The sequence below is a fragment of the Drosophila takahashii genome, chromosome 3R (assembly GCF_030179915.1).
Source record: "Drosophila takahashii strain IR98-3 E-12201 chromosome 3R, DtakHiC1v2, whole genome shotgun sequence".
NCBI lineage: Eukaryota > Metazoa > Arthropoda > Insecta > Diptera > Drosophilidae > Drosophila > Drosophila takahashii.
In genome coordinates, this window is record NC_091681.1 from 16,013,473 (window position 1) to 16,026,731 (window position 13,259).

At 46.1% G+C, this 13,259-nt stretch overlaps 1 protein-coding gene across 10 annotated transcripts in view; it reads right to left on the bottom strand.

Annotated features, from left to right (window-relative positions):
• The window catches only part of cic (Putative transcription factor capicua), a 47,413-nt gene that overhangs the window by 1,431 nt on the left and 32,723 nt on the right, over positions 1-13,259 (bottom strand). For 2 of the 10 annotated variants that reach the window (XM_070216397.1, XM_070216396.1), the window contains exons 5-18: positions 12,316-13,007; positions 11,939-12,163; positions 11,033-11,157; positions 7,362-8,105; positions 5,756-7,050; positions 4,838-5,054; positions 4,459-4,761; positions 2,196-2,347; positions 1,428-1,827; positions 1,036-1,360; positions 810-976; positions 648-740; positions 309-508; positions 48-243 (exon numbers count right to left, since the gene is read on the bottom strand). In XM_070216397.1, the coding sequence (XP_070072498.1) occupies positions 48-243; positions 309-508; positions 648-740; positions 810-976; positions 1,036-1,360; positions 1,428-1,827; positions 2,196-2,347; positions 4,459-4,761; positions 4,838-5,054; positions 5,756-7,050; positions 7,362-8,105; positions 11,033-11,157; positions 11,939-12,163; positions 12,316-13,007 (5,134 nt within the window). Of the gene's footprint in view, positions 1-47; positions 244-308; positions 509-647; positions 741-809; positions 977-1,035; positions 1,361-1,427; positions 1,828-2,195; positions 2,348-4,458; positions 4,762-4,837; positions 5,055-5,755; positions 7,051-7,361; positions 8,106-8,206; positions 8,484-11,032; positions 11,158-11,938; positions 12,195-12,315; positions 13,008-13,259 lie in introns of those variants that run through there. The other 8 variants (XM_017138013.3, XM_070216399.1, XM_070216398.1 and 5 more) reach the window with 8 other exon arrangements.

A 13,259-nucleotide genomic window follows, 5' to 3' on the forward strand; every position in this document is an offset into this window, starting at 1 on the left:
CGAATTTGAATATAAATAATAAACATTCAAAAACAGCTTTTAATTACCTGCTGCATTGGTGGCCTGCACATTCAAGCCGCCGCTACTGGCACTCAATGTGGTTGACGACGAGTTGGAGTCGGACGGCGTGTTGGGACCCGCCGAGTGCGGAGTGCAGGATGCCTGGCCAAGCAGCTTCTGGCGCACCTCTCGTATCTTCAGCTGCAGGTCTTGCTTGCGCGGAAAGACATCGATGTGCTTGGTCTGGAAAAAAGAAAAAGATCATTATTGATCTAGTTTGTGGATTGATTGTTCTGTTCATGACTCACCTGAAAGGCTATGGTTGCCTGGGCAGTGGGAAAGTTACCGTGCTCGGCGAACAGCTGCATGACCAGGTGGCGACGCGTCTCCAGCACCTTGCGGTGGCCCTTCTCGCTGGCATCCGAACGAGCGCTCTGCAGCGGTGTCTTTGGCGTCCTGGGCGAGCGGCCCGTTTGGTCAGAGCTGTCCAGTTCTGCAAGGCGTTCGTCTTTATTAGGTGATTGAAAATAAAGGTAAAGGTATAAATTCAAAGTCATCTAAAATGTGTTTCCCTTGAAATAATTCCAAGCCTTTGAAACTTTTTCTAACAAAATTTTAATAGACTGAAATATTTTAATTACGCTTACCCTTTAGCTCGTTGGTAAAGTCAGGACCAAAGAAACGTTGGGTGGTTGTGGGCGGTGCCGAAGCTGGTTCGTCAATGGAGTCGTCATCGCACACTGGAAAATAGAAGTAAAATAATAGTTGTAATTTGTACTTTAAATGGGTTATGCCATTTTTAAACTCACTTAGCTTCTGAGTTGGCGGCGGAGCCGTGTTCTTCTTGCGGTAGTTGGTGCCATAGACGCGCGGCGAAGAGGGCACAGCGATGGCACTGGGCGACTGGCAATCCTCAGGCTGAAACTGCGGCAGGGCCTTGTACTTCTTCTCAAAGTCCACCTGCTTGAGCACACTGCTGTGGATGCAAATTTGGTTAAAAAAATATATAAAAACTATAACTTTCAATCCTCCTACTTGTTCATCTCATCGTTCTTCTTTTTGAGCGCCGCTGCCGCTGATCCAGGCGCTCCCTTCATCGGAGATTTGGGCTGCTGCTGAATATTGCTGTTGGCGCTGCTAGTGGTCGGCGTCAGAGGCAATTGCTCATCGCTGTTCGGCGTAGTTGTCGAGGATGTGGGCGTGGGCAGGGCAGAGCTGAGGCTGCTGCTGTTCACATGGCCTATGATCGGCGACGAGGCCTCCATCATTGTGGGCGAGTGCAGCTTGCGGCTAATGTGCTGTCCATTGCTGGCCCCTAGATTAGCTCCGAAGGACACATTGTTCTCCGACTTGCTTTGCGCTGAGGGGATAAAAAATAAGCGTTATATTTTTGTTTACCAATTACTTAATTTCAAGAGAACACTCACATAGATTCTTGCGCCGCTGAAGTGGAGCTCGTCCCAATTGGGCAGGAGTAGGAGCCAGTATAAACTGCTGACCATCGGCATCCATATCGCTCTCATCGCCTCCACTCGCCGCCGCTGATGAATGATCCATTCCGCGTTCCGGTGGCGCACTCATTAGATACGTGGCCGACTTGGGAGTGGATGGCATTGATTTGTACGAGGGCGAACTAGCTGGCGGTTCGGCGCTGTGGCTCGGCGTATATCCATGCAGCAGCATCGTGGGCTGGGCACTCACAGGCGGCGGCAATGAGGACAGACCGTTGTGATTCTTAAATATGTAACTTCCTGGCGCAAAGGCGTCCAGCTGCAAGTGCTCCAGACTCGGAGTGCCCGGTTGGTGGGAGCGCGGCAGCAAGGGGTACTAAGAAAGAGTATAAAATCAGTTAGTATTACTATTAGTTAATATATAAATGTAATGTACATATAAGCAGGGTTCGGAAAATAACACACACTGTAAATAACTTGTGTTATTAACATGTTAAATGTTAAAGTGTTAGGTTCAAAAAAAGTTATTGACATGTGTGTTAAAAATTGTAGAAACATAAAAAACACACACATATTATTTGTGTTATATACACGTGTTATTAACACGACGTGTTTTTTACACAGCGTATTTTTAACACAATGAGTTTTTGACACACATGTCAACAACTGTAAAATACAATTTTTCATGTTTTTAACATGTGTGTCAAATTCCAAACCCTGCATATAAGGCTTCATTCTACTCACCGGATTGCTCATGGCGAAGAACATCTTCTGGCCTTGCCCCGGTCCACCTCCCATGATCTGGGCGGGGGCCGATGCCGGGGGCGTGGCAATGTTGGCCGCATGACCCAATCCCATGCCCGCCGGCGACGATGGCACACACGCCTGGTGGGCAGCTGCGGAACAAGAGGTGGAATTGGAGGATGAGGAGGGTTGAGTTGTGGTCGAGTTAATCATGACAATGCTGGAGGAGCCACTGGTGGCCACGGGAGCAGCTGAGGTTGCTGCTGTTATGGTTAGTTCGTTGGCATTACTACTACTATGATTTGCGGACGCCTTCGTAAGCACGGTAAGAGTTGCTCCCGCCTGACTGGTAACCGTAGCTCCGCCTGACGTGGATGTTGCTGTGGCCGCCGTCAGGATGCGAGCATTGGCTGGCAAAGTGATCTTATTACAGGCATTGATGCTGATAAAGGACACGGGTCGAAGGGTGGCTGCTCCCGAAACGGGTGTTGCTGCCGTGCCACCAGCAACATGTTGCTGGTTGTACGCGTTGACATCGGTGATCAGCAGCATTGTCGCAGGCTGGGTCATCTGCTCCTTGCCACCTGGCACCTTCGATTCCGACTTTTGCCTTTCGCCTTCCCCTTCATCATCCTCGTCCTCTTCATCCTGGCCGTGCAACGTGTCCAGGACCAAGGCATCATAAAGGATCGCCGCTCGTCCTGTGCCCTTGTGGCTTCCGACGAGCTCGCCTCCTTCTTGCAGCGTTAGCAATTTTCGTATGATTGGCGTGGCATTGTTGTTAGTATTGCATGTTATTGTTGTTGTGGTTGTTGGTTGGTGTTGTATTGGAAAATTGGAAAATTTATTAGGGGCTTCGTTGTTACTGACTGAGTTGTTGGATGATGAAGATGATGCGGATGTGGATGTGACCGTGGCAATCACTGGTGATCCCTGAACCTTTTGCTTGAAAAACAACGGCGGCGGAGTGTTGTGAGGATGGACATGTGGATGAGATTGCGTTCGTATGATGGTGAAGTGATTGATGGTGGGTGTGGGCACGCGGGTGATGACCGTTGGCGGCGTTTCCCCGCGACGCTGGTGCAGATGCTTCAGCTGCTGGTGCGGCGAGTTCGAGGGCTGCAGCGGCGTCAAGGATCGCACTATGGTGAACTGCTTGCGCTTGATGGGAGTCACAATGGTGGTGGCAACTGGCGGTGGCGTGGGAGTGGGCGTAATGACGGTTTTGGGCATCGCATAGGGGGCAAGGTCATCGAAGCCGGCATTAACACTGGCCAGCTCCTGCATGAACTGCTCATCATCCTCGTCGTCGTCATCTTCATCGTCATCCTCATCCTCATCATCGTCCACATCCTCATCAACCTGTTCTTCCTCCGGTTCCGGATTATTCTTATCGTTATTCTCCCCCGACTTGCCGCCCTTTCTATTATCTTTCCCATTTGGCTCATCTTCTACAATCGATTGATTGATTTTGTTATGGGGTGAGATGGTGACAGCGAAAATGACAGCGCGACAAAGGAAGATCAATAGTGGGGTGTGTGTGTTAATTGTGTGAGAGAGAGAAAGTGAGAGAAACAGAGAGAAAGATGTTATGTTATGAAGAAAGCTTTCGTTGAAAAAACTTTGCTGATGAGCTTGCGAATGTTAAATGATAAGTGGGGATCGGGAGTGAGGCGATCGATGCAAGTGCTGGGATTGTTCCAATTTTGTCTGTCGCCAATTCGGTTTTTGGCACCAAAATACAACTCAAAACGCTACGTAAATAAAATCATATGACGCCAACAAATCATAGTAGAAATAATGCCAATTCTAGCTAACACTAAATAAGGTTAAAATCAATAAATATGATAATAAAATAAAAGAATACATTTTAGAATTCATAGCAGGTTATTTTGGTCCTTTAAGACAGTTCTAAAATAGTGATCAAGTGTTTTAAGATATCTGTATTATAATACAAGAACAATTTTAATTATTTAAGAGAGGTTTATAATTTTTACAACTGTCTTAAAGTTCTAAAACAGCCTGTAGTTTCCATTTTATCTTGAAAATATGAAATTACAAAATAAAAGAATACATTTTAGAATCTATGGCAGGTTATTTTCGTCCTTTAAGACAGTTCTAAAATAATTATCAAGTGTTTTAAAATATGTGTATTATATTACAAAGATAAATTAACTGTCTTAAAGTCCTAAAACAGCCTGTAGTTTAAATTCTATCTTCTCGATCTTCTTATATGTATGTTCAACGTTCCATTCAAACTCACCTCTAAGATCCGTGGGACTGCGATGGGGATGGTGCATGGGGTAGTGGAACTGCTTCTGACTCAAAGCCGTCGCCGTTGGCACATTAAAGTTGAAGATGGCACCGACGCTGCCGCTGCTGGGCGGCGGAGCACTGACCACGCCCCCACCGGAGGCGGCTGATCCGGAGCCACCGTTCAGCTTGTACGGCGATGGCGGCTCCTGCTTGATGTCCTCCTGCTTGATATGTGGCTGCAGGGAGGCAGCGTCCTCTGGCTTGCCACCACTGCCCTTGGGGCTAATGGGCATCGACTTGAAGGCGCCGCCTGAGGATCAAAATTGAAGGGGAATCCCTCGATTAGCATGGAATGTTGTGACGTAAATTAGCAGGGGTTTGCTCGCCTGTGGGTTGGAATGGTGTTACACCGATTGGATTCTTGGGACTAGTGTACTGCGTGTAGATGGACATTTGGGTGTATGGCATGTTGCTCTCCAGCACCGGATGGGCCTTGATTGCCTTGGGTTTCAGTGTGATCTCGCGCTCTCCTCCGCTGAGCGGCGGTGCGTTCATGGCCTGGCCATTGGCACCGGTTTGTGTATTGTGGTCCTCCGCCGAACGCTAAAATATAGTAAAAACATTAGTTAAATTCAGAGTTCGGAAAATAACACACACTGTAAATAACTTGTGTAATTAACATGTTAAATGTTAATGGGTAGAATTCAACCAAACAAAAAGTCGTCCAAAACAAAAAACTTCATATGAAACAAAATTTCTTGACGTTTTTTTCATATGAGGTTTTTTGTTTTGGACTAATTTTTGTTGGGTTGAGTACTAGCCCTAAAGTGTTAAGTTCAAAAAAAGTTATTGACATGTGCTTAGAAACATAAATAACACACACATGTCATCTGTGTTATTTACACAACGTGTTATTAACACGACGAGTTTTTTACACAGCGTGTAAATTGATTCTGCCTACCGTTACTAATATAATGTGTCTATTTTATACAAAATTTATATGTTTTTGGTTACGGACAATTTTTCCAAATATCTAATGAATTAAAAAATGTTGAGGGGTAAAAAATGTCCTACTTTAAAAAAAGAATATTTTGTTCAGCGACAAGATAGGCCGTTTTAAACTAAGTACCAATGAAATCAGTAAGCAATAAGCACTTTTGTATTTGACACACATGTCAACAACTTTGCTCACACTGTAAAAAACATTTTTTCATGTTATTAGCATAAATTAATGTTAATGTTAAATTTTGAACCTTTGTTAAATTACGCTGTTTAGGAAACGAGTCTAAGTATGATGTATTCACCTGATTCGCCTCTGGCTGCTGCTTGCGGTAGTCAAAGGGTGCGTCGTCCATGTCCGAGTCATTCACTCGCTCGCGGCAATGCAGGTCGATCTTCTTTGCTGGCTGTTGCGTCTGCTCCACCTCCTCCACCACCAGCATCTGCTCGTCTTCGTCGGAGGGCAGCTCGTTCTTCATCAGCTTGCCGTTGCCGCTGCCGCTGCCCTTCATCGAGATCGTAGTTGGCGCCTCGTCGCAGGTGCTATTATAGTTGTCGATCGTCAGCGGTATAATGTCGCCCTGAAGATCAGAGGTGATGCCCTGGCTGCCGCTGCCTCCCGGCGTTGAGGGGCACATGTCGTGTTCCAGGGAATCGGAGCCGTCCACTGAGACCAGTCGCTGCTTGGCGTCGGCTGCTCCTCCTCCCTTTCCACCCGGCGTGGCCGTCGAAGTGGACGACTTGCGACGATCCTTTGAGCACCACTTCCACTCCGGATGCAGCTTAAAGTGTGCATCCTTCACGGAGCTGGCCAGCTCATGGTACTGCGCCTTCTGCTCTGGCTTCAAAGCGTACCACCACTCGCCCAGGATCTTGCTAACCGTTCGGTTGTCCTGATTCGGATGCTTCTTGTGCACCATCTTGCGGTGCTTCTTCGAAAAGATCATGAAGGCGTTCATGGGTCGCCTGATCTTCTTGTTCGCCGTCTGCCCAGCTGCTGCTCCTGCCGCTCCCGCTTGTTGCTGCTGCTGCTGTTGTTGCTGCTGCTGCTGCAGGGCGCTTAACGATTGACTCCTCCGCTTGGCTGCCGAGGTGGCTGGTGCACCGGCTACTCCATCGCTCGCATCATGACACTCCTCCAGCTTGCGTATGTTGCTGTTGTGCGTGGGCAGGCGCATGGCTGCCGTTTTCTTGCTGTTGTTTCCTATCCCGGGCGTCGTGGCCTCGAAGACATCATCGTCCAGCTGATCGTCCGCCTCCTCCTGCTGCTGCTGTTGCCTCTGGTTGGCCACTGCGGCCGCTGCTGCTGCTGCCGCTACCTTGGCATCGTTCATGGAGCAGTTGAGCGGCTTGCCGGGGGAACAGAGTGGAGCGGGCACAATCAGATGGTTGTTGTTGTGGTTCAGCGGCATTTGGGGCGGCGACTGTTGCTGTTGCTGCAGTTGTTGCTGCTGCTGCTGATGTTGCTGCTGCTGTTGTTGCATCATTACCACGTTGTAACTGCTGGCCGAAGTGGTCAAGGTTGGAGTGGCCGGAGCTGGTGGCGCCTTGCTCATGGGCGTCATGTGGGGCAGCAGCTTGAACCAGGGCGCATTGTAGCCTGTAAAAAAGGAAGGAGAAAATGTAAAATATGGTTTAATTAAAATCAAACATTACCTACTAATACTAAATAGTATAAATTCTATACTCATTAGTATTAATTTCATAGGAAATAGTATAAACTTAATATTTTGTAGTTTCATTTCTACACCGAAAGTTTCAATTTAATACTTTTAAGAGTTTTCATTTAATATACTCATCTGATTGATTCAAATTTGACACTCAATAGTTTCGTTTCTTTGACTATTTTTTTGGGTGTAAAATATAAGTTTATCTTTTTATACAGATCACAGGGATTCTTGTTTAACCCACCGTTTTTTGGCAGCATCTTCTCCTGACCCATGGACGCCACTGTGGCCGCCGTTGAGGTGGGCGTGTTGGGCTGATGAAATGAAACCGTTGTGGGCGGCAGGGGCACAGTCAGCTGAGTGGCGTCCACAATCACGGGATGAAAGGTCTGACCGCCGGACACCACCACATGTGGATGTTGCTGGTGCTGCTGTTGCTGCTGCTGCTGATGTTGCTGTTGGCTGCTGGAAATGCGTATAACGCTGGTGGCATGACCCACACTGTTGTTGCTGGTGGGTGGTGCCGATGGGGCTGGCAAACTGGCAGGTGGCGGCGGAGGCGGTTGGTGGTGGTGGTGCTGCAGTTGGTGGTGCTGCGGCGGTGGGGCATGCATCACCAGCGAAACGGGCGTTGTTTGCGGCGGCAGTGGGGTTGATGTTGCTGCCGTGGCTGCAACATGAGTATTGTTGTTGCTGCTGCTGCTCGGCTCCCAGCCATTGTTGTTGTTGTTACTGTTGCTGCTGCTGTTGTTGTTGGCATTGTAGAGCACCGGACTGGGTGTTGTTTTCCACTTGGAGTCGAGCGGTACGGCCACAGGCTGTTGTTGTTGCTGCTGCGACTGGTTGGCGATGGGCGTGAAAAAGTTCTGCCTGTGAGTGGCGGACACATTAACCGGCGAATGGGCAATGGCATTGAGCGGCGAGGCTCCGGCGTGGTTCACAGGCGAGGTGTACGAGGGCGTGGCAGATCGCGAGCTGCTCAGCGATACTGGAAAATATATGGAAAGAAAGTACAGAATATTAACTTCTTGCCTTCTATAAACCTTGCTTTAAATTAAACATTTTTCTCTCTCGTTTTTTTGGCATTACATAAGCACTGCAAATACAATTTGGCCCCCAGCTCAAAGTCCTGGAACGCATTCATGACGTCCTCGCTGCTCGCTCCTCTCGAGCATATTTCCACGGAAATCTCCGCTGCTTAAAATACACTTTTCTGTTCTGTTCTGCAGTGTGTAGTGTGTTGTCACTTGGTTCGCTTTGTCCGCTGCATTCGCATCGCTTTGCTTTTTCCGTTGCTTGCTCTTGGTTCTTCACTTTTCTCGTGCTCTTGACAGTTCCCACTTTTCAGCATAAATGCGGCGAGGCGATCGCCGTCGATTCTTCGGCGACGTTCTTTCCAAGGGCAGCGGGCAGCGACGTCAGCAGCATAAATCGAGATCGAGCGCCGCTCTTACTCTCTTTCCCTCTCCTCCACTCTCTCCCTCTCTCTCCGGCGCTGCCATGTTTGTTTACCTGTCGTGTAGGTGTGCAGCACGAGCGAGTGTGTGTGTGCGTGTATGGCCGCTCTCAAGTGCATTTTTTGTTTAGGTAAAAACGAATCAAAGGCAGGGCAAATAACAAGAAAAGAGCTGAATAAAAGAAAAGAATCTGTTGCGCTTCGCACGCAGCCTCTGCCGACGCCGGCGTCGCTGCCCTCGCTTTGTTTCGTCTCAAGTGGCTCTGCTGCTGCGATCGCGACGTCTTTTACCTTCTGCAGGTGCTTAGGAATGCGTAGGCACAGTGGTGTGGAAAGGGGGGCTAAAATATGTAAGGTTCCTGGGGAGTCAGGGGCCCTCATAAAGATCTATAAGGTATTTCCTTTAAGGGGCCACCATATTTATCTATCCCCCAAGAATATTAAACGCACTACACGTAAATTTTTAGAAGAGTTTAAAAGGTTCAAGAAAAACAAGACAGTGTAGCAGAGACTTATAGAGTTTTAGAAAATAAAACAATGTTGATACTTAAAAGCATAAATATTCAATAGATTTTAAGAACCTAAATCTTTTGTAGTTTCAGTTTAATAAGAGTTTTTACCTATAACTAAAGACCATCTTAAGAACCACATTTTTTCGGTTTGTTTAAAAAAATCCTATAAAAGTACGAGAATTTAGTTCAAGACTATTTAATGCAAACCTCTTAAATTTTAAGAAGAGCTTGATGGGTTTGTGATAAATAAGACAGTGTAGCAAAGATTTGTAGAGTTAAAAAATATCAATGTTAAAACTTAAAAGTATAAATATTCGATTGATTTTAAAACCCTAAATCTTTTGTTATATCAGTTTAACATAAGTTTCTTTCCTATAGGTTTTAATAATTTAGGCCCCTTTTTTCGGTTTGTTAAAGTAAATCCTATAAAAGTATGAGAATTTGGTTCATTTTCGTGTGGAAGTAGACTGATTTATATTTTTGAAGATTAAACCAAACTGTACCGTGATAGCTTGGAAAAACACACTGGAAAAAAACACTTCCATCTTAAAAAACAAAATAAAACAAATGAACATTTAACAAAATACAATTTTGTTTTGAAGCCCCCTAACAAAATCCTGCGTACGTCACTGTCAAAGCATCTCCCTCCGCCGCTGCTGCTGCGCAGTCGGTGCGTCTGGCGTGTAAATCACGCTGCGGTCACACTCTCAAGTGGCCAGCGGGTGGGAGTGGGAGCGGGAGGGCAGATCTCTCGCTCTCTCCGGCGGACAATGGAACCCTTGATTCGTTTTTGGGATCAAATTTGGAATCGGACACGACCTTTGCGCCGCAGCAGCGACACCTTTCATGAAAAGCGGCGGACAGGCGGCGGAGGGACGGACAAACGACCTTTGTTGAGGTGTGTGAAAAATGGACAGGGGTCGGGAGGTTGGTAGGGAGAGGTAGAGGGAAAAAGAAAGAACTACGGCGCTGCCACAATAAAACTTTATGATATGCATTTTATGGTGAATTGGAAATGCATCGAACCAGAAAACAAGAGATGAGAAAGGTCTCGGTCGTCACGACTCGGCCAAGAGCGCTAACCTTTTCCAAATTACCAACAATTCAACCTTTTACGTTATCCACAACTTTATAGTTGTTATTTTAGTTATTCAGCTTAAAAACTTTGTTGTCAATAAAAACATTCAACTATTGAAATATTATAAATATATATTATATCCCTTTTAAATCGCGTAATACAAACGGCCCTAAAACCGCACGATTTGTCCTTGAAAATCTAAAGGTACGCAATCAAATATTAAATTAATATCGATTATATTATCTGTTTAAGACCCTCGCCCTAAGAAAAAAATATTTATTTTGAATCATAAAACCTTTACGCATCGCTCAAATAAAACTCTTTATTGTACCGAATTTAATGTTCAAAAGGAGCTTGACAAGCCCTTTATTTTAGGCCTGCTTTTTATGGTCTTTTAACGAAGACTTTTTTCAGTGCCTAAGAAATCCGGTTCTGCACTGAATGAAAGACCTTCGTGTTGTCAGCATTCCAAAGGAATACTTTAATGGGGGGACCTCTGTTAAAGGGGATTGGAGAACAGATTCCATGCGCTGCGTAGGGCGTTCAAAAGTTCTCCTGCCCCGAACCAAAGAAATCAAAGAAATTTTTCCAGAAGCGCCGTGAAGAATATCTTTGCCTGCTGGCCTTGTCTCTCTAATTGCGTGAAGCGGGATACAGATTAACGGTTAAGCCGGCGCTGCGCAGGTCGGAAAGGGACGGCACGAGGGGCTGGGAAGGCCAGCCTTGAAATGAATTGCTACAAACTATGAATAAATTGTTTGAGCCCGAGTTCGAAAACGGAATTTTAAATGCTTTTATGATGCCCTCTGCTGGATCGTAAAGAGTCAAGAGGTGTGATGGTGTGGCACAGCATCTTCATAGAGACTTACCCAGCATGACGGCCGCATCGGTCTCCTCCTGATCGTAGCGACCTTTGACCCGATAGTTGGGCGACGTCTCCGAGTCGCGAGAGGTGTCCTCATCGATCTGCGTCTTGCTGCTCGATCGGCTGTCACTATTAAATGGGATAGGTTATATATGGTTAACTGATAATCATAAAAACAATAAATATATATATTAAACATATCCTTTAAATTTTATTCAAAATTTGTTAGCCTCTTCTATAAAAATTACTGTGTCACTTAGGGTTAAGTCATTAAGGCCCGTTTTCTCGTCCGCCCAGTAAATTTAAAGTAGGGTTAAATCTCTGATTTCCCATACGATTTCAAGGTTTTAACCCTACTTTAAATTTAACAGACGGACGAGAAAACGGGCCTAAGTATTATGATTTTAAACTTGGATGACTAAGGTATTTCGGAGATCGTGCTATAAAATTTAAAACGAATTAATTTTTTCGTTATCGTCTGACTGTAGATTTAAAACTTATAGTTTCAAAATTAGTATAACATTTGTACTAATATGTACTTTTATAAGAATAGCTCTCTATGTACAATTAACAATTAAGGGGTAGTACTCAACCCAACAAAAAGTCGTCCAAAACAAAAAACTTCATATGAAAATAAACGTCAAAAAATTTTGTTTCATCTGAAGTTTTTGTTTTGGACGACTTTTTGTTGGGTTGAGTACTAGCCTTAAATGAGCTCTATTTGGCTTATAACATGAGTTTTTGAAATCTAAATACATTTGTATGTCGATTAGCCAATTGTTTGTAATTACTTTTGATAAAGCTCTTTATCAAACACATATTGTTATTAATTTTAACTAACATCACATTTCTTTTAGTACAAGATCAGGTGACCTTGATACCTATTAGGTAGGTTAAATGGATATCTTACCTGAGCAGACGACCCGGACCCGTCGACGAGGGCAGGGCGCTGTTGTTGCCCTTCTGGTTGAGGTGCCGCGAGCAGAAGCCGCGCCGCTGAGATTCCTTGGTGCAGAGCATGCACAGGCGACGCCACTGCTTCCCGTTGTACTTCTTGCGCACGCCGGACTCCGACTCCACGATGTCTCCCTTCTTGAAGCGGTGCGGCGTGGTGGCCTGAGATCTGTGAATGGCACTGCCGGTTTATTAGCAAGCGGTAAAGGATAGGGGAGAAGTTATAACAAACTGGCTAAAATGACTAGTAAATCAATGAAGTGAGTGACTCTATATAAGTTACAAAAATTCCCTAATTAGTTTATCCTCATTTCTTGAGGATTTCTTTCTCACCTTGGTGTTGCTGGATGAGATCGTGGTGTGAGCCTCTGGTCGAGAAGACTGGACGTGCTGCCGCGGCTCTGCATGCTGCTTCGCTTGCTGCAGGCGCTCATCTTCTCCGTGTCCAGGTCGCCGGCCGCTGGTGAGTATCCGATGCCGACCCTTTTGAGTTCGTCGTCCGAGTCGTAGTCGTCGTAGCCCCGCGACGACTGCTGCTGCTGCTGTTGCTGCATCTTGAGGTGCTGCCCATTGCTGCCCGGGGAGATCACGATGTCCGGCAGGCCGTTGGTCTGCTGGGGGTGCGACTGCGCCGCCTGGGCCACCTGCTCCGATCCGTGGGAGGGGCCGGCGAATTGGGGTCGCGTCTGGAAGGGCGACGTGGCCGTCGTCCGATAATACTCTTCTTGTTTCACCAGGTGCTGTTGGTGGGTGGGCGTGGGTGGCGCCGTGGGCAGCTTGCCGTCATAGCGGGTGGCCACGAAGGTCAATGGCGCACCGGTGGCCGCCTTGGGGTAAACGATATTGCCACTGGGCACAGCCATTGCTTCGCCAGGCGCTGCTCCTGATCCTCCCGCCGACACCTTTCGCTTGGCACTGGATGCGGGGGCACTGGCTCCACCCGAAGGCGTCAGTTCGTTGAGCTCATCCCACCACGGCGGCTGCAGGAGCCGCAGATCGGCGCGACGGACTACTTTGGTGGTGGCCTGAAAAGCGTAGGTAATATTATTAAAAACAGATTAAAACCAATAAAAAATTATTTAATATATTTTAAGAAATCTTGAATACTGTTGTAAGATACTAGTGAACTTTAAAATGTGCTCTATGAAAAGTAATACTTTCTTAAATAAATTGTTTTAGTTAAGAATTTACTAGGTTTGTGTCACAAACTTTGTGAGTTGGTATGATATAAAATGAATATTATTATTATTATTTGTAACTTAAAAGAATTTTAAAAA